The sequence below is a fragment of the Colletotrichum karsti genome (assembly GCF_011947395.1).
Source record: "Colletotrichum karsti strain CkLH20 chromosome Unknown Scaffold2, whole genome shotgun sequence".
NCBI lineage: Eukaryota > Fungi > Ascomycota > Sordariomycetes > Glomerellales > Glomerellaceae > Colletotrichum > Colletotrichum karsti.
Window position 1 is genome coordinate 1,292,012 of NW_024065902.1, and position 19,375 is coordinate 1,311,386.

At 53.4% G+C, this 19,375-nt stretch overlaps 3 protein-coding genes across 3 annotated transcripts; 2 read left to right on the forward strand and 1 right to left on the reverse strand.

The window, feature by feature from the left end:
• Window positions 1-1,259: 1,259 nt before the first annotated feature.
• CkaCkLH20_00923 (uncharacterized protein) lies at window positions 1,260-5,659 on the forward strand (the record flags this gene model as incomplete). The annotated part of the gene is made up of 7 exons (XM_038883643.1): window positions 1,260-1,371; window positions 1,534-1,832; window positions 2,186-3,533; window positions 3,583-4,181; window positions 4,996-5,223; window positions 5,431-5,489; window positions 5,632-5,659. The coding sequence occupies 7 exons, from the start codon at window positions 1,260-1,262 to the stop codon at window positions 5,657-5,659; spliced, it is 2,673 nt and encodes an 890-aa protein (XP_038751238.1).
• Window positions 5,660-10,064: 4,405 nt separating this feature from the next.
• On the forward strand, window positions 10,065-11,649 carry CkaCkLH20_00924 (endoglucanase b; the record flags this gene model as incomplete). Its single annotated transcript, XM_038883644.1, has 2 exons — window positions 10,065-10,242; window positions 10,331-11,649. 2 exons carry the CDS (start codon window positions 10,065-10,067, stop codon window positions 11,647-11,649), a joined length of 1,497 nt encoding a protein of 498 aa, XP_038751239.1.
• A 2,308-nt stretch (window positions 11,650-13,957) lies between these two features.
• On the reverse strand, window positions 13,958-14,413 carry CkaCkLH20_00925 (uncharacterized protein; the record flags this gene model as incomplete). The annotated part of the gene is made up of 1 exon (XM_038883645.1): window positions 13,958-14,413. The coding sequence occupies one exon, from the start codon at window positions 14,411-14,413 to the stop codon at window positions 13,958-13,960; it is 456 nt and encodes a 151-aa protein (XP_038751240.1).
• Window positions 14,414-19,375: the final 4,962 nt, after the last annotated feature.

Below are 19,375 nucleotides of genomic sequence, written 5' to 3' on the forward strand. Positions count from 1 at the left end.
CGCAGGGAAAAGACGCATTGCCAAATAATATGGCTGGCAATATTATGTGGTGTTCGGTCAGGTACGCCGCACGCGGGAGTACACAGTCACGTCGGGAGCTGGAGGCGAGGAAAGAGAAAATATTTTCCAGTTGGAGTCATCATCTGTGGGACGGACCGAGAAAGCAAACAGCCCGGACCTGGTTTGCAGTACCAAGAGTCAGTTCCTGTGAGATTCGTAAAAAAAAAGTGTCAAAAGGTGACCAACAGTTTTGTTCGGTTGTGGTTGCATTTGTCACGGATGCAAAGCCGAGAGAAATCCCTGACCGCGCCGCCTGATGGTGAGAGGCTCGGGGGAGATCTTGGCCATGAATGGACAAATGGACAATTCTAGAGCCGAGTTGGAAAAATAGAACATTCCGATCACCGCAGGGACAGGCAGGAAGAAGCTGGCAGGCTGGCAGAAAGACAAGGGCAGTAGAGGGCCTTGCCGCCTTTCGCAACTTCCGCCCGGGTTCTGATGCAGATACGCGCAATGCATCCATGACTTTTTGTCCTTTTTGGGGGGGCTGCCAAGTATCGATCCCGTCTTACAGGCGGTCTCAAGCCGACTCCCGACTTCTTCCCCGGTGCCAAATGTCCCAGACACCAGAGAACAGCCCCAAAAAGGTCCCAAGGCTCCATTCCGGTGTCACCGTGTCTTATCCCGTCCACCGCTTCCCCGATAAGGGACAATCGGACTGACCAGTCAGCTTTTATCCTTTTCTCTTCTTTCGCTGCGTCTTGCTCTTACTGGCGGCGGGTTGACGGGCAACATCAAGGACCCGTAAGCACTTCCTGCGTATTAGATCGTCACGATACCCAAGGCAGTACACATCACGCACTAAGAGCTTCTAATGTCTGTTAAGATTAGTAGGAAAGTACCTCATCTCTGCTTCACAGACCATGTGTTTAAACGCTTAAGGGACGGATACAGAGTAAGAGAAGGTACCTACCTCTTCCCGGGAAGTCACAAGTCACAAGCTGCATTCTAGCTGGAAGGTAGAGTCGAGGCCCCACCATCCGCAATTGGTGGCATCCACACTGCACGCACTGCGTCCTCCTGTCCTCCCACGCCTTGTCCTGGGTATCCGTACTTTTCTCTTTCTCAAGCCCGACTTTGTGTGAATTTGTTCGATTTCCCTTCCCACTTGCTCTTCTCCCCCGCCTCAAACACCAAATCTATATTCTTTTATACGCGCCTCGACCGACATCAACATCGTCATCCAGTCTGTCGGGGCCATGGCTACCCCGTCTACCCCTCGCGATCCTCAAAAGGACGTTCAACAACTCCCAGGTACAAACCGCTCTACTTACCCTTCCGTCTGTTCCGGCGCGCGCAACCCCGCCCTCGGTTCGTCTGTTGCGCATGTCACAGTCACACACAGCCAAACACTCCCAGCCAGCGCAGCCCGCCCGCATACTCTCTCACCCACCCTTACCCTCGTTCAAAGCCCAGAGCGCATATGCCCAGCCGAATCTCGTTGCTGACCGCTGCGCTTTTCGTAATGCCTAGAAATCACCCGCGAAGAGCACAACACGTCCGATGCCGACAAAGACTCCAAGATGCCCCCTCAGGATGCGCCCGCCGTCCGCTTCGCTTCTTCCGTCGAAGAGATCACACCTACCGTCACCACGACATCACCGACCGAAACACACTCCCCCACCGATGCCGCTACCGGAGAACACTCCATCGCAGAGGTGACGCCTGACGACATTAGAGCCCTCTCACAATCCCTTCAAGGAGCACCGTTGCAGAAGCGTCGGATGAATGTCGTCGGCGGCTATGAGCCATACTCGCTGCCTGCATCACGCGTATGTACCTGTTATGCCCATCAAATCCTCTTTATGCTTAGCACCTGGGCCTCTTGACGTCGCTTGCTTTTTGCTTGGGCTTCCGCCCCGTATACCCTGCGTTTCAAAGCACCTTCCTACCTGACTTTCCCCTCTGTCTTTCCCACCAAACACCGCCTCAATGTTTAGGCCCCTTCTCCCCGGACATATCGTCTATTGCACAACCGTCTGCTCATGGTCCCAATGGCGCCTCTAAGCGGAGGTTCTGTCGACCCGTTTGCTGCTTACACCAGGTATCACAACTTGTCATGTCAACCGCGTCGCACACGCCAACCTGCAAAACCGACACTCACTGACATCTCCCCTTTGATCAGGTCTGTTCCCGAGAAGACGAATCCGACAACAGCAGATTGCCGACCCCGAATTCCAGTGGTCCGAAATCGCCGCGTTTTGGTCCGATGCACCCGATGCAGTCACCTCCCCTGACCCCGGCGGGTACCGACCCCCAGGATCCGGCCAAGAAGGCTGCGGAAAATGACGACGACAAGAAGCTTCCCTCGAGCGAGCCCCAGGTTATTACCCCGCAGGCTTCGTCCTCCCACGACCCCTCGCCGCCCTCATCAACGAGAAAGGCCCTGCCCGTCCGAGCCAAGTCCAGCGAGCACGTTGCTCAGAGGTCAGCTTCCGCCGAAGATAGGGATCACGACACGAGGTCGCACAGGAAGGGCATGTTCTCCATCGGGCCCGGCGGATCCGTACCTGTCTCTCGAGAATCTAGTCCGTCCCGGGCTTCAATGTACTACTCCAAGCCAATGACTCCTGGGGGAGACGCCAACGACCCATACGCTGCCCACAAGCGTCAACCGCTAGCCCCGAATCCCCAGAAAGGTGCCATTGACTCGAGATTTGTCTTCTCTAGGAGGAAGAACAAGCATGGATCTCCCTCAGGTTCAACCTCTAGTCTGGGCCGTGCCTCTGAGAAACGTCACTCCGGTCTTTTGGGTAACCTGAAGGGGCATGGAGATGAGCTTCAGGTTCCTCACGACGACGCGGCGAGTATTTCTAGCCGACCGGGCTCGTTTGCGGACCTGAAGCGCTTCTTCAAGGTCGGCGGTCACCACAAGATGAAGCGGGAAGCTTCGCCGTCGTCAGTTCGTTCCGGTGCCAAGACCCCACCAGCGAAATCCTCATCACATCAGCTTCCATTTGGTGATGATCACGGCCTAACTTCGAAGTACGGAAAGCTTGGCAGGGTGCTAGGCTCCGGTGCTGGTGGATCTGTGAGGTTGATGAAGCGAAGCGAAGATGGTGTTGTGTTTGCCGTCAAGGAGTTCCGCCCGAGACATTCGTATGAGACCGAAAAGGAGTACGTCAAGAAGTTGACGGCTGAGTTCTGCGTCGGATCCACTCTTCACCACGGCAATGTCATTGAGACGCTGGACATTCTTCAGGAGAAGGGCAAGTGGTATGAGGTCATGGAGTACGCTCCTTACGATCTCTTTGCATGTGTCATGACTGGCAAGATGACCCGGGAGGAGGTTGGATGCTGCTTCCTACAGATTCTCAACGGAGTGACATATCTGCACAGCATGGGTCTTGCTCACCGGGATTTGAAGCTTGACAACGTCGTTGTCAGTGAGCATGGCATCATGAAGATCATCGACTTTGGGAGCGCTCATGTCTTCAGTTACCCATTTGAGAGCGATATCGTGCTCGCTTCAGGTCAGTATTTCAATCTGCGAACTATGACACATGGGCTGACTATAAGCAGGCATTGTGGGTTCTGATCCGTATTTGGCCCCTGAGGTCTACGATGAGCGAAAGTACGACCCTCAGGCGGTTGACATCTGGTCACTCGCCATTATCTACTGCTGTATGACCCTGCGAAGGTTCCCCTGGAAAGTCCCTCGTATGACGGACAACTCCTTCAAGTTATTTGCGGCGGAGCCAACTCCGGGGCACGACCCGAAGAAGCTGATCATGCCGTCTAAGTCAACCAATGATCTCACAAGCACACCACAACGGGATATGTTTGAGGATGGCAAGCATGAAAACAAGCAGCACCAGAAGTCGGAGAAGTCGGAACAAAAAGAAAGCGAAGGACAAGCGCCTCAAGGCACGACGACGACGACAATCTCTTCGGGCCGCACCGACGGCCAGCAACAACCTGAAAAGAAGGAAGTGATCCGGGGTCCCTGGCGCATCTTGCGGCTGCTTCCTAGAGAGAGCAGACACATCATTGGGCGTATGCTTGAAATCAAAGTGAAGCAGCGGGCGACGATGCAGGAGATTCTGGAGGAGCCTTGGGTAGCGAATACTGTTATTTGCCAACAGCCCGAGCCAGGTCGTGTCATTCACGCGGAGGATCATGTTCACACTCTTGAACCGCCGCAGCCTCAGAAGTAGACGAAGTATTAGTCGGCCGACTGACTCGAAATTGCATGTTTATCCAGGCGTTTTAGGATATCAAGGAAAGAGGTTTGGGACTGGGATCCGGTGGAGGGTGAGAATCGGCATGGCATAAGCGCCTTGAGGGTGACGACACAGCGATGACTATCTTCTTTAGAGCCTGGGTGGTTTAGGTGTTTGCCTTCAGGAAAGTGTAGATGCTCCAGCGGCTCCTCTACGGGCTTGTATCGTTCAGATGAATATTAGATAGGTAGATAATACTAGTTGGTGCAAGACGTTTCGCCTTGCTCTGTTCCATTTCGCCGTGTTTATCTCGTGGCTTACCGGGCTCACTATCGCGAATGCCGTCCGGGTTTGCGAGATCGGAATGTGCCGTGGTTCCTCGGCCCGACGTGGTGGGGGCATCGGGAAATATTTTGGCCGATCGGCCCAAAAAATTGTTGACATTCTGGAAGCTCTTGGAATAGCTTCAAGGCTTAAAGTTCGTCCCCGTACCCGTCTCCAATTCCTCCGTCGATCGTCACCCACACATCACTTCACGTTGCAATTGCGCTTCAGTCTCGAACAATTCAACAGTCACAATGGTATGAATCCCTCCATCACTGCGGACAGGGCAAAACGACGCCCGCATCCAGCTTGGTTCCTCCGCATCCGAGACTCCGGCGGTCTGCTGCTGCTGCTGCTGCTGCTGCTGAGTCGGACGCAACTGGACAACAATTGAATACCCACACAACATCACAGATGGCTAACGTGTCTCTCTCTCTGCTGTTGACAGGCCACCTCCGTCCGCTCCATCCGCTCCCTCGTCCCCCTCCTGGACCGCGTCCTCGTCCAGCGCGTCAAGGCCGAGACCAAGACCGCCAGCGGCATCTTCCTGCCCGAGTCCAGCGTCGAGAAGCTCAACGAGGCCAAGGTCCTCGCCGTCGGCCCCGGCGCCCTCGACAAGAAGGGCAACAGACTACCCATGGGCGTCAACCAGGGCGACCGCGTCCTGATCCCCCAGGTATGTCATATGTCCTTACTTTCAACCGTGTGGGCATCGGCAGTCTTCCCCTCGTCTTGATGCATGTTGCGGGACGGTGCAGTGCAGGGTGTGATCGCATATCCTGTGACGTGCTCTTCCCCCGCAATGTGTCACTGGAGGGGATGACGAGATGACGATTGCTTTTGAGTTGATCTGCTTGCGACAATGGCTGACGAAAATCTGCAGTTTGGCGGTTCCCCCGTCAAGGTCGGCGAGGAGGAGTACCACCTCTTCCGCGACAGCGAGTAAGTCAACTTCTCCCTCTCCCTCCCCGGGCCCTCAGACCAGATCACGATGCCCCGCACATGGACGCCGTGAGCTGCGGCAGTGGCGGCGGTCCGGGACGTTTCTGCATGAACCAGATGGACTGACAACACCGTGCAACAGGATCCTCGCCAAGATCAGCGAGAAATAGGCAAATGACCGTTGATGAAGAAAAAAACCTTGTAACAAAAATCTAAAGAATCCATCCCTCCAAAAACATGAACGATACCCCACGAGTTTCCAACGACTTCTTGGCGTGTACAATAACCAAACCAACCTATCTGTATCAAAAGGAAATAACTTATCAAACCAACCCCCAACTGAAGACACACGCATGTACAAAAACTCTCTTGGCCCAAAGACCGCACGAGGAGGAAGCGATGTTGATGTTTGATGAGGCTGTCATCTTGTAAAGCTTGTTTTGCATAGACTTGGTGGGATGTAATGTTAGCTCTGTTGTAGAGTTCCGCGGGTTCTTTTGTCTCTACGAAAGAGATCGGCGCAGAGACGAGGGAGACGTTGGACGGGAGGAGTCGTTGACGACGACGACTCTCTTCATTCAGTCGTCTGCTTTCCCTGCGTATCCTGCCCGGACCCGCGGTCTGAATCATGAGAAACCTCTCCCCTCTCACATCACGTCTGTTTACTTAACTACCCATGCGCCTATGTGTCTTCCCCAACAGACGTTCCACGACATGACGTACGTCATCTACTTGGCTGCAGTTGACGGCTTGTCCCTTTTTGCTAAGACCGAGGGAGCCTCGCACGTTTAGTTATTTTGCGTAGGGACTTTGGTCGGCAGGTCACTAGTTCACTATTCGCTTCGATAGATTGCATGTCTCGTCTCGTTTGCTGTCTTGCCTCTACCGTACCCCAGGGTTTCCAGTGTCTGAGACGATCTGGCCGGGAAGACCGAGTAATGAGGGTGACACACAGCCGCTTTGCTGCGGCTGGAAACCGGTATGGGTGAGTCGTGAATGGGTACTGCACTGTGGTTCGGCGAGTGCCCGAGTCAATGAGTTTCACCACCTTTGTTTGCTTGCGTGAGCGTTGTGTTGCTGTGTTGCTGTGCGTGGACAATCGCTTTGAAGCGGACTTTTACAGCGCAGCGGGTAGGAGTGCGTAGGCAATTACAGTAGAGTGAGTAGTCAGAGCGCTGGACGAATAATGAGAGGTCGTTTTGATTGTTGCTGTGATATGATCATGGGCGAGAGGTATGGATCATGGTTTGCGAAAGTGGGCAAACGAACCGCCGCAGACTGGAACTGCGCGATAAACAAAACAGTGGCATGGGCCACCAGCTCTCCCTCCAGTAGGCAACTGGGTAATCAACGGGACGAACAAATCGGAGCAGGTCGTGAGTGAGCGAGAAGTGGGAGCCGATGCGGCGAAGTGGACGGGAGACCCGGAGTTCCCAGATGAAAGGTTCCACCCCTTTTTTTTTCCCTCTCTTCAGATGAGATTTGAATCGAATTTCGTACGAGCCGTGTCCGCTGTGGGGGCGAGGTTGGGTTGCAACTTTGGTACGGATACACTTTTTTGGGAAGAAAGATCTGTTCTGCGCTTAACAGAAAAAGAAGAAGATCTGTCAGGAGGCAGTGAGACCAATGGTTGCTTGTTTGACTCGTTGATCTGAAATCCGGCTCAGGGGTTCAGGGCGAGGTACCTCTGGGCGCGCGGCTGATGATGTTGGAGGTTGTGGGGGAGGGAGAAGCTGCGGTGCAGACTGCAGCCGGGTACGTTAAGCAGGGAGGGCGGCGGCTGCGGTGGCTTTAGCTGCCAATCGGGATGGCGTCCAGCAAGGCGTCTTGGGAGAGGCAGGGAACGAAGCGCTGCGCATCGTGTGTCCAATGCAGCAAGGCGTTCACGATTCGAGTCCTTTTTTTTCTCGGTCCGCCAGCAAGGAGTCCGCTGAGTGCTTTTCGAAAAGGCCCAGTACCATGGAAAGGCTGGGGGTCTGTCGAATGTTTTGGCTTGGTTTGTTTCTCGTCCGGTTTTCTTTTGGGGCCGGACCCGGTTTTGGGTACACTGAAAAGTCAAGCTTAAGGGCTTAAGTTGCTTAAGTGTGTTAGAGAATGATAGAGAGAGCGATGTTTTGCCGCTGTGCTTGCGTTGTTTTGTTTCCGACGTCGCCCCTGAATAGGTACCGTAACCGTAACGTACTATGAATAAGCTTACCCTCCACTTGCTATTCCTGCCTGCCTGGAATATTCGTAGCGTGGTGGTGTGTCTCTGGCGGGAAGGAAGGTCAGCCATGAACAATCAGCCGTCAGGCGTCAGCCAAAAGTCAGGAGTTGATTGCCAGTGTCTTGCCTCGCTTGTCGTCCCCTTTTCTCCGACTTCAGCCTATTTTCTCGAAGGCGCCTCCCTCCCGCCGACGGAATTCCGCCCAGCCACGCACCCTTGCAGAATGCCAGTGTCATGTCACGACCAAACCAACAATAGGTTACAGCCGTTGGGGGCGCCCCTTGGTCGCGACGGCGTCATCAAATGTTGGCCAAGCGAAGCCAAGCAGACGGGAGACGACCTCACCCATCCCGTTGGTCCCGTCGGGTTGGGGTCTTCAGACTTCTTCCCTGGGAGGACGCGTGCGTTGCTCCGGTGTTTTTCTTTTGTGTTCCTTGGAAAATCAATCGTCAATGACCCGCTCCGAATCTGTCATTTCGGTTTCGATATTGCTGGGACAAGCTTCCAGGGATCGACGTCCGATTGTGCAAGGACCGTGGACGGGCGGCACAATGGGAATGAGAATGGGATTGGAAGGGGAAGGGAAGTCAAACGCCGCTTCAGCCTCTTCCATCGGGGCATTCAAGAATTCTAGCGTCGTGCATCCCGTCTGCAGCTACCGGCGCAGTCTAGACGATCATCTGCTTCTGGGCGGTATCGAATGTGAGAGAATTTGGAGAGTTGTTAATTGGAGAAGGACCCCAAGGCTGAAGGTGAAGGGAAGGAAGGTGCGGGATTTCGTCCCATGCCCGGTGCCTGCCTGCCTGGCTTCAGCATACCTACCTGCCGCTGTTTATCTGTACGCACGTGCAAGGGGGAGGGAAACATTACATCAGACAAAATGCATCGTCCGTTATTCATCCCAACTATTACAACCCTAAAAACAAACGTTGCGAAACACGCGCGTCTGCGTCTATTCGCCAGGCCGAGCCGTGCTGCGTCGATCTTGTTTATCGTTCTTTTTTATCCTCACCACCTTCCTCACTGCGACTGCAACCTTACGGTTCCCAATCGCAACACTCACACACCACCACACCACCAAACGGAAATCCTACGGTTTAATTCCCCGAGAAGAAGGGTGAAGGGCTGGCGGCGACTAAATGCCCCGCTCCGGGCGCCGCCCATCCGTTTCATCTTTCCATCTCCGTTTGGCCGCTAACGCACGCCACGGCACCCTGCAATATGAAATGGGTAGCCAGCCCGTATGCTTGTTTATCAGTGGCCCTGTACGCACCACACCAAGGATACTGTTCGTTTTCTTGGCAGCTTCTTCCCGGCGCGCCATGATCTGACCCGTCTTCTGCTGGAGCCGTGCTGGATACCGTTCCGAGTTCTGGACTCTCGCAGAGTGACATTCTTCCCAGTCGGTCCCAGTCTCAGCGGCATTTGTTCCTCGCAGAGTCGCAAACGACACGAAATCAAGCTTGCTTTCCTAAGGTACTCGGCAGAACTCCACGCTAGCGCCACTGCATGTAACCTGCAAGGCGGGAACAGGGGGAGGAGGGGCCATCACTGATCCTCCCAGGTCCCAAGTCCCAAATCCCAACACGGGGAGGGGGCGGCTGAAAGGTCAATGGCCAGAGACGAGATGAGATGGGGACCAAGGCCCTATTCAGGCCCTACCCTGGAGCCATGCAGGAGCGGACCTGCAGCTTCAAAGGGGGTGCAAGCGCGTTGATTGAGTGAACCTGACGGCTGAGTTCTCATGGTCAAGGTCAATGTCAACGGTATCCGTCCGTACCTGTCTATCATCCACTAATGACTCCATCCAACAGGATGACGAGGGCGCACCGAAGCCCTTGCTCCCTTTTTTTCGGGGGCCCTTTTTTCTGTCAAGGAACCCCGGGGCCCTCGTCTGTTGGTTGGATGATATAAATCCATAAAGGCTTCTTCTGCCCTCGATAACGGGCCTCCTTCTTGCTCTTCCCGCCCTCCATCGCGCTTCTTCTGTACACCAGCCGGCCGCTGATACCACACTCCCTTCTTGTTCGTCTCTGCTTCGGTTTGATTCGAACGTTCCATTCTTTAACAACCAATCTTGAGCCAAGTCTTTTGACCTCGTTGCTCTTCATTCACTCACTCTTCTCTCCACACCAGAGAACAGTTGCTGTTGAACAGTCCGCTCCTTGCCAACAATCAACATAAGCCCAGTGCTTGACCAACCTTTCAGTCCTTCCCAACAGACTCTCGAAACATCCGACTTCGATCCTTTTCTCGATTTCGAATTTTCGATTTCAGCAGGCCTGCTACAGAAAAACGCTTGATCCGTCCGACCTTATCATTCATCGTACACTCAAAAGTCACAACAAGATACCCACTTTTTGCCCAACATGAAGTTCCTCACTCTCGCCCTCGCCTTGGCCGGCGCCGCCAACGCCCACACCATGCTCTCCGAGATCTACATCAACGGTGAATCTCAGGGCGATGCTACTTGCATTCGCACTCCCAAGGAGGGAGACACTGCCACCTCCCCCGTCGCCGGCCTGACCAGCCCCGACATGGCTTGCGGTAGGTCTTCATCCTCCTTCTAGCGTCCTTCTTGGAACGCTCAGATACCACCACCACGCGAGAACTTGATGAGCTGATCTATTTACAGGCAAGGACGGTGCTACCGCCGCCGCTTACACCTGCCCCGCCTCCGGCAGCTCCAAGATCACCTTCGAGTTCCGCCAGTGGCCCGATGCTCGCCAGGAGGGCTCCATCGACCCCTCCCACCGCGGTCCTTGCGCCGTCTACGTCAAGAAGGTCGACGATATCATGACCACCCCTGCTGCCGGTGAGGGCTGGTTCAAGATCTGGGACCAAGGCCTCGACGAGAATGGTGAGTGGTGCGTCGACAAGCTCATCGCCAACAAGGGTCTCCTGACCGTCGAGCTCCCCTCCGGCCTCCCCGCCGGTTACTACCTGGTCCGCCCCGAGGTTGTTGCCCTCCACCAGGCCGTCTCTCTGCACGATCCCCAGTACTACGTCGGCTGCGCCCAGATCTACATCCAGGACGGTCCTTCCGGTACTCTCAACATCCCCTCCGAGAACGCCGTCAGCATCCCCGGCTACATCGACGGCTCCGAGGTTGGCAACAACTGGAACCTCTACGACAGCGCCCAGAACCCCTCCGGTGGCTACCCCATCCCCGGTCCCAAGGTCTGGAGCCCTACCGGCACCTCCTCCGGCGCCAAGGCTCTCTCCGCCAAGGACATTGAGGGCGCCATCCCCTCCAACTGCCTCGTCAAGAACGCCAACTGGTGCGGTGTCCCCCTCGAGACCTACTCCACTCAGACCGGCTGCTGGGCCCAGGTCGACGCTTGCTACGCTCAGGGTGAGAAGTGCTTCGACTCTGCTCCCCCCACCGGTGCCAAGAACTGCGAGGCCTGGAACGCCGGCATGTGCAAGGTCATCGAGGCCTCCTGCCGCTCCGGAAACTTCAACGGTCCCCCCGAGAACCAGATCGCCGAGTCCACCACCCCCGCTCCCGGCCCCATCCCCGCCGCCGTCAACCTCAACCTCCTCGGCGGCTCCTCTAGCTCCAGCAACGACGCCCCCGTCTCCTCTGCTGCCGCCTCCAAGACTTCTGCTGCCCCCGTTGTCGCCTCCTCCGCCCCCGCTGAGTACGCCGCTGAGGACCCCGTCTCCAGCGCTCCCTCTCCCACCGTCGCCCCCACCTCTGCCGCCCCCGTCCAGCCTGCTCCCGCCTCCTCCACTGCCGCCGCTCCCGCCCCCAGCACCAGCAACGGCGTCAAGATCTCCACCGACGGCAAGTGCGGCGGCGACAACGGCACTTGCAGCGGCAGCAGCTTTGGTCTCTGCTGCTCTCCCATGGGCACCTGCGGCAGCAGCATGCGTCACTGCGGCTGCGGCTGCGACAACGCCTTCGGTCTCTGCGTGGAGAAGTACCAGAAGAAGGGCAAGAGCAACTAAGCGTTCTACGCTTCTTTGCTTTTTCCTTCCTTCTTTGGCATCACACGTTCCACGTTTACGACGTGCTGTGACATTATGACGACATGAAAAAAAAGAATCCAATTCTCAAAACCAAACCCTTTCGATTCAGACATCTTGCATTAAGCACACTTTAGAACACGGGGGTTTCTCTTTTTTTGGGTCCAAGGACACGGGACAACGGGGCATCTTACATTCAAATCACAAAACGGCCGGGTAGCATTATTTTCTGGTTTTACCTTTTTTGAGAGGAGTGGGTGACAAGTCAAAACGGGAACATGGGACATGGAAACGATTTGAGGTTGAACATATCTCTCTCTCTCTCTTGGGCATTGGGTCTTCTTCGTGCCTTTCTTGTACATACTGTGTATCATTTTACCAACAAAGATCTCTTGAAGACTTCAAACTTGACTGGAACCTACTCGTGACTCTCGCACAGGCGTTAGTGGGATGTTATCATGCCGGCAGCCGGTCCGGGTGATCCACTCGGACGAACTCCGGCGTGTCTTTTGCTGTTTCGGGAAGACGATTCGGCGCGGCAAGCTTTGCAGACATGCAAGTCCGTGTAAGCCAAGGAAAACCAGGCAAAATGTGCCGCTCAAAGGTTCCTAGAGCAAGCAAGGCGTCACTACATGGCACTAGTCACTGCAGTACCACGCTAAAGCGTTCAACACTTCGACTTCCGACTCAGAAGTGCACCCAATCATATCCGAGAACATCTTCGTCCACACAAGCCGCATCACCAACGTCAGAAACTGGGATGACTCCGTCGGTGCTGATCCGCAGCTCAGCTTACAATGGACAAGCACACCACTTTCTACATTCCCAGTGCGCTCAACGTCTCTGGTTAACAAAGTCAAGTAGGGCATTATCCAAGGAATCGACGCGAGCAGTTGGTTTGCGGACCATGATCAGCCTCAGCCACAGACTTCCTTCTATCTACCTTTTAAGTAAGTCCAACCCTTGAGTGGATTGGCTAACCTAGCGAGACATTTGCTTCGTGATGAGCTCCGTCACTGAGTGATCTTCACGCACATGACGCTTTGAGCGGCGGATGTGGAGCGGACGACGTGGTTGCTTGTGTTCTCGGATTACATGTCGGCCTTGTACGCAGGGTCCATCAACGGCCACGGATGTTGGATGTTTCTGCGGTATTCCGATGAGAGAATAATCAAGTAGATGAGGCAGACAGACCGAATGAAGGATACGAGAAATCGATGGTCTCACCGGCGAGGTATGCAACATGCCTTGTCTCCCAACAGTCTTGAATACAGATGAACTAGTGCGCTGATAGATGGAGAATAGAACATAGCATCTTCGGGGGTTTCCTAGAAACTTCAGAGGTGATTATGTTGTCTTCAACACGTCCTTTGGGCATAAAACCATGCTCGTGACCATCATGGAACTGCGTGACATGGACCTCCATCATGTATATAATGTCAGGGGGGTGCAGAAGGGCACTGAAAGAACCGGAACGGGCCATCGTGGTAAACTAGCTCCTCTTGAAGAGTGAAAGAGCCGCGGGGACAAGGAATCTATCTATCGCTGGAAGAAACGAAGTTGCCCACCAAAAGGAACGAGCCTGCCGCCGAGAGCGGTCACTCGCCGCCGTCATTCTTCGATTCTTACTGAATACCTGGGAAGGAATGATGGGAGAGACCAGATGATAACGTTGGGAGGTTCTTGATGTCCAGCGATGATGTTCTCTCGGAGACCCTCGTGATCCATTCCGGCGGGATTACAGCTGCGATCCCAATCGTCCGGCTTGACAGCCAGGTTTGAAGTCCGTTGGCGGAGGTTCAACGATCGGCACGTCTCGGTCTTTCATGGTACCAGCCTCTCCCGCGCTCACCCGAAGCACTAGAAGTAGAACCGAGACAGGCGCACCAAGCATAGGCCGGCTATATCACAGAGACACATAAAAGCTGTTGTTTTTAAGCTGTGTTTTTGCTCGGCGCGGTAGCTGTTTTGCGACCGTGATCGTCATCTTCGTCGAGTGTGCGGTCAACCCTCATCGTTAGGAGGAGGCTACGCGTCTTCGGCGTGTTTATTTCAAGTTGTGAAAGTGAATATGGAACTTTTGCGTCAGCGTATTTGGTTTGTTTTGTCTAATGTGCGCAATTTCGAAGTGTAACTTTCTCAAGGCCGTAAGTAATGATAAACAGCAGTAGCAGTCCACAAACCCCATGCCCAATCTACCCACACAACGCCTATACCAACGCCGCCTTCATACTTCCAACTTGAGTCCTCGGGTAATCCTGAAGCGTTGTTTCATCTCCGCTAGATAATGTCATCTTCGCTCGACATCACCACTGTGAAGACTTTCCACTTCCTCATCCTCCTCAGTCTCAACTTCGTTGCCCGAGTCTGGATTGCCAAGAAACCCGTGATTTGACTCCTGGTCCGTCGTGTCTCGACTGTCTGTGTCCTCCTCGGTTTCATCATCTGAGTCTGGTGGTTTGAGGTAATCGTAGTGCGACTTCTGGTCCCATGGAGACTGCTCCATCTTCTCTTGCAAGACCTCGATATTCTCCTCGATCGATTCGACCGCCGCTTCCAGCATTTTCTCCCGAATCTGAAGACTGATAGTCTTGTACGTCTGTAACGACTCCCACTGTTCCCACTTTTCCTTCTCGTCGATCAAAGACTGTATTGCTGCGTTAGCTGCCCGGAAATTCTCGTCCTCAAGATAGCCTCGCGCCCGGTACAGCCTATCAATATCAGCTTGTAGGTTTCGGTCTCGCATTTCCTTGTAAAAATTCGCAAATGCACCCGCCTCATCCAAAGTAGGTCTCCTGCAACCTCCTAGTCTCCACCTCGGAGCGTGTAGGGTGTATATTAAGTAATCCCATGGGTTGTTACCACTTTCGTCTCTTTTCTCTACGTTCAGTCTTGGAAGATCCATGTCTGCCAAACACTCAATAACCTCAGAGTTCCCGTGCAGGGCTACCGCGTGCAGGACATTTTTATCGCGCTTCACGCCCTCGACTCGAGCACCGGCCTCAATGAGGCACCTGATAACTTCTGGCCTCTGGGAGAGGATAGAATCATGCAAAGGAGTTCTTCCTTGAAAGTCTGGGGCGTCGACATCGAGCCCGGTTTCTAGAAGCAGCCGTAATCTGGTTCTAATAGCATGCCTTGCTACTTCACGGGGGCTTCCGGAATGTAGCACGTGAATGGCAATACCTCCAAAACCATTTAGTACTGTACTCGATGCTCCAGCAGCAAGAAGCATTGCGACAATGCACCCTGGATCGCCCGCAGGCTCTGAATGCGGACCCGTAGCGAAATATAGTGCCGTACAGCCATTCTTTGAAGTGATATCGACTGAGCAGCTGGCATCGAGCAGATACTGTACTACATCAGCATGTCCGTTTCTTGCGGCCTCAAACAGTGCAGTACGTCCGAAGAAATCTACCAGGTCGACATCGCAGCCCAGGCGAATCAGCTCTTTGACAGCGCTGATGTTGCCCCTTTGTGAAGCGAGAATTAACGGCGTATAACCTTGATGGTTCCACTGGTCGATGACCCAGGGGGATTGGCGCACTGCTTGGTTGATTTGTTCCCGTATATCTGTGTCGTCCGCCAGACTAATAGCTAGGTGCACTTCGGTCTGTGCAGAGTCAACAATGCCTTCTCCGAATGATGCTATGAGACGGAGTGCCGCTGCCCTATGAGGCAGCAGGTTGGGTGTTCTTGAGAGTTCATTATTTGCTGCGAAGTACCATGCCCTGTGAACATGAAATTTGAGCTAAATCAGCTTTATCAAATGGGTTTTAGAACTTACTCACGGGTCATAGGTTTCTTTCTGAATTGCCTCAGTCCAAAGTCTTGTCATAAACTCCACAACACCTGGCAATCCCCAGAATATTAAACGCTGATGAAAAGAGACCTGCGTGAGCCAAAGAAGGTATTCATATGCCGAAGTGGAAAGGGTTCTTCTCACCTCAAGCACAGTGAGTCCGAAAATGTCACGATCATTTGGATATAACGGGCCGTGCTCCATCATGGCGTGCTTTAGCACTATCGTACCCTGACGTTCCGCGGCCAACAGTGTTCCATTGTTGCGGGATATAGTTCTTACAGGTCGTAAAGACGCACCAAGTCCGTAAAAGCTACTCTGGGAGACGCGCATCGAGATGTGATATGAACACAGCCAGGTAGGAAACTGGTATTCAAACGTTGCCGAGACATTTCTATTCCCCTTACATTCAGGTTCAGTGCAGTTCGCATTTGTGTCGAAAAACATCTGTTGGCTGCAGGTCATAAAGAGAGAGCCTATAACGCTTCTAGCCCAGGGCGGGGAGCGGATGGATGGCGGGCGGGATGCATGACATCGGCATCGACAAGGCTTTTGACAGCTACTTGCCATTGAAAGCTTGGCTTTGAAGATTAACATGTCGGATTCAGCACTTGCGTCTGGCTTATTGGCTCGGTGGCCATAGTCGGAAAGCACAAGCTGCTTCAGCTGAGGTTCGAATTCCTGAACAGGTTTTTCTTGAATTTGGTGCTGGATGATCTCGTCTTGCGAACTCAGTTCCGAATGGTTTTCTGAGACGGCCGTTGATGCAATGCTTGCTGGACTACTTGGGTTGATGGCAAAGCTTTCAATGCACAACCTGATATGGCTTTAATGCCCATAAATCAGCACGCGCCCTTGCATTCGTGTAAGTGGAGGGTACACCTACGACGTATTCTTGAGGTTCAGGGTATGCAATGCGAATAGGAGGTTTCCTCTCGCGTCACGAGCTTTGTCGCGCCACTCCCGCAGTTCGTTCTGCAGGAAAAACCACTTAATTTTTCGTGGCTTGATCTTGCCATCTTCGGCGCTGCGGGTGCTCCGCCGAAGAATTCCATCGAGTTCCTTGACAGTCTTCGAGATCTGAAGTCGAGCCAACTTGATGTCTGGGGGTTCGGGTTCATTTCCAAGAGATACTGCTACTTGGGCTTCGGCAGCATCGACCGCTGCTCGAAGACTCTCAATCTGCGCAGATGACTCTCAGTACAAACCGTAACCCGAAATAGAACCATTATGCTGTGAAAGCCCAACGTTATCAAGATGACACAAACCTCATTATTGAGCCATGCTAGCTCGTTCCCCATCCTTGGGATCTCCTGCAGCACGTTGACGACATGGCGCCCGGCTATCAGAGCTTGGCCGATGGCGATGAAACTGGCTGCGGCACCTACGACTTCCATCGTAGTTTGTTCCCGCGTAATCGGCCGCGAGTGGTGTTTGGCGTGATGCTTCAAGACGTGGTGGGAAGTTTGAAGGAGGAAGTTTGGGGGGAAACCGAAAATCCGCTGCCAGCCTGATCAGAGTTGTGCTGACACGACGTGTCCGCCCTCCAAGGCTCTTTCCTCAAGATTTGCCAATCAGAAATGCAGGTGTAAAGATGCAGGCTGCATGCCGCAGCAAGAACAACTGTGTCGTGGCGCAGGCAGGTGATCCGGCCGCAGCTGACAGGCAGGGGTCTAATGTATGCACCCAACTGTCCAGTTAGAAGCAGCTTTTCAGAGCCTGAACCATATAAGTGGCTTCCATTGTACTGAACCATCAGTTGGAATTGCTCGTGTCCGTCTGATCACATACCCAGGAATCCAAAACGATCGGACTTGGTGAACCGATAAAATTGTCGCGAGATATGACCAGCCAGGCTTAGACACAGTTATTAAATCTATCAAAGTCTGTTAATCGCATTTTCTCATCACCATCTTCATAAACCGTCATCTCTGTTGTTTTACACCGTTTATCATGTTATATCACTGAAGGTAGCGCCTGAACTTAGGAATAAAAACCAAAGTATCACGTAATTCAGTGGGACAAGTCCAATAGCGAAGAGTCTACACAGCATTAGTAGACAATAGCAGTATTACTGTGGTACATGACGATGATAATGAGGAGAAAGTTTTGCTGGGTGTGTTCAATCGACGATTATATATACCTTGTTTCTTTCTCCTGTCAAGCCCCTCTCCTCAAGAATCTTTCACCCTCCTACGACCGATATCTCAGTAATAACAACTTGTAACTTTCAATTAATGAGCTCACCATGACTATAACTACCTATAAGATGTTAGATATATATTGCAACAGAGGCTGCCTAGAACGTTTCCAACGGCAAACCTGAACCTTCATTGTCGTTCGATTACCTCTGTTGCGGGATCTGGCAGCATCATTGATAATAACAACCAGAGACGCATAGTCGAGCCTGTACTGCTCTTGATATTCTATATAAAACCCCCTTCGACTTCTACTCCAATGAATAAACAAACTTATACTCCAATGAAAACAGAGCCGAGGAGAAGCAAACACCAACTTTGTGACTTGACAGCTTTGAGCGCCACCTTCCATAACTCCCCTTATCCTCGTGAGCAGAGCGATACTCAGGTCCAACACAAAGCGGAGCGCACATCGCTGTATGTTGTTCAACTCGAATTTGAAAAAAGTATTTATATCCATCATCGCCAACAGGTGACTTCAGTACATCTACTGCCAGCCCGCCCTCACGTGGGTGCCCAAGGATTTCAGAGGGAATGTAGAACCCCAAAGGCAACCCAAGGAATCGATTCTTGGCGTGGACTTGCACACATTTGCGGTGTTCTGTTCTGGACATGGCGGTAAGGGCTCAACTACAGCAATTGAGTTCACTTGAGCTGTGCTAACATCGCTGTTGCAACTCAGTACTGGTGCATGTCATTCGGCACTGCCTGGGCTAGGTCAGTTCAACCCTACGGACAATCCATTCCTTATGATTATCATAAAAGAAAACCAACCCCCAAAGTCCGGTTCTCATTTCAAGATTCTGCAGCATGACACTCTTAGATCACAAGTTCACTCCGACACCAAAACCTCACCACCTCCAAACAGCCCCACTTTCCCAACATCTCACCACAGCACAGCACCCAATACTTCACACCCCTCCCCAAACCACACCAACACCCCTCAAGCCCCCTCCAACCCAACCAAAGTAATCAACTACCGATGCACAATTCAAAAAGTGGTCAAAACACCAAAAAACGACCAACGTGGGACTCGAACCCACAACCTTCAGCTCACTTCTCGAAGACCGAGTAGGAGGCTGACGCGCTACCATTGCGCCAGCCGGCCGGGGCTGGAACAAGCTGGATTGCTCGTTGTTGTGGTCGACCACGAGTTCGGGCCCTAAGTAGCGTGCGTTACGGGGGCCTGGCGGAGGCCCAGCATGAGTGTGGTCCGGTCTGGGTGGGGAAGCTTCTGCTGCCCTGGGGGTGTTGTAGTGGGGGCCGCGTGAGAGGAATGCTCTGAGTGAGCGAGAGGGTTCCGTCGGAGATGGAGGCGTTTTTTTTTTTGCGTTTGCGCTGTGGGCGGTTCTGGCGGCGCGAGGTCGCGGTGGGAAGCGAAGCGAATGGTCTTTTTTGGAGGCTGTTGGAGAGTGTTGCTCGGTCAAGGCGGGCGCTCAAACATGACGCATCAGGTCGGCAAGTGTGCAGCGGGAATAGCATGCGCAGGAACGGAGTTGAGACAGTGAATGTTGCTGTATTTGATGCGACTTGGGGGATTAGTGTCCCTCCTATTCTTCACGGAGCAGAATCCGTCTCGGCGAGCGTGACACCTCACCATCGCCCCGGGCACCGTAAGGCCCCTCCGCCGGGTTTGGAGCAGAATACTCCAGAGCAAGCCGAGCTAGACCACAACGCTTCCATCAATCACACCGCGAAGCCATTCTGG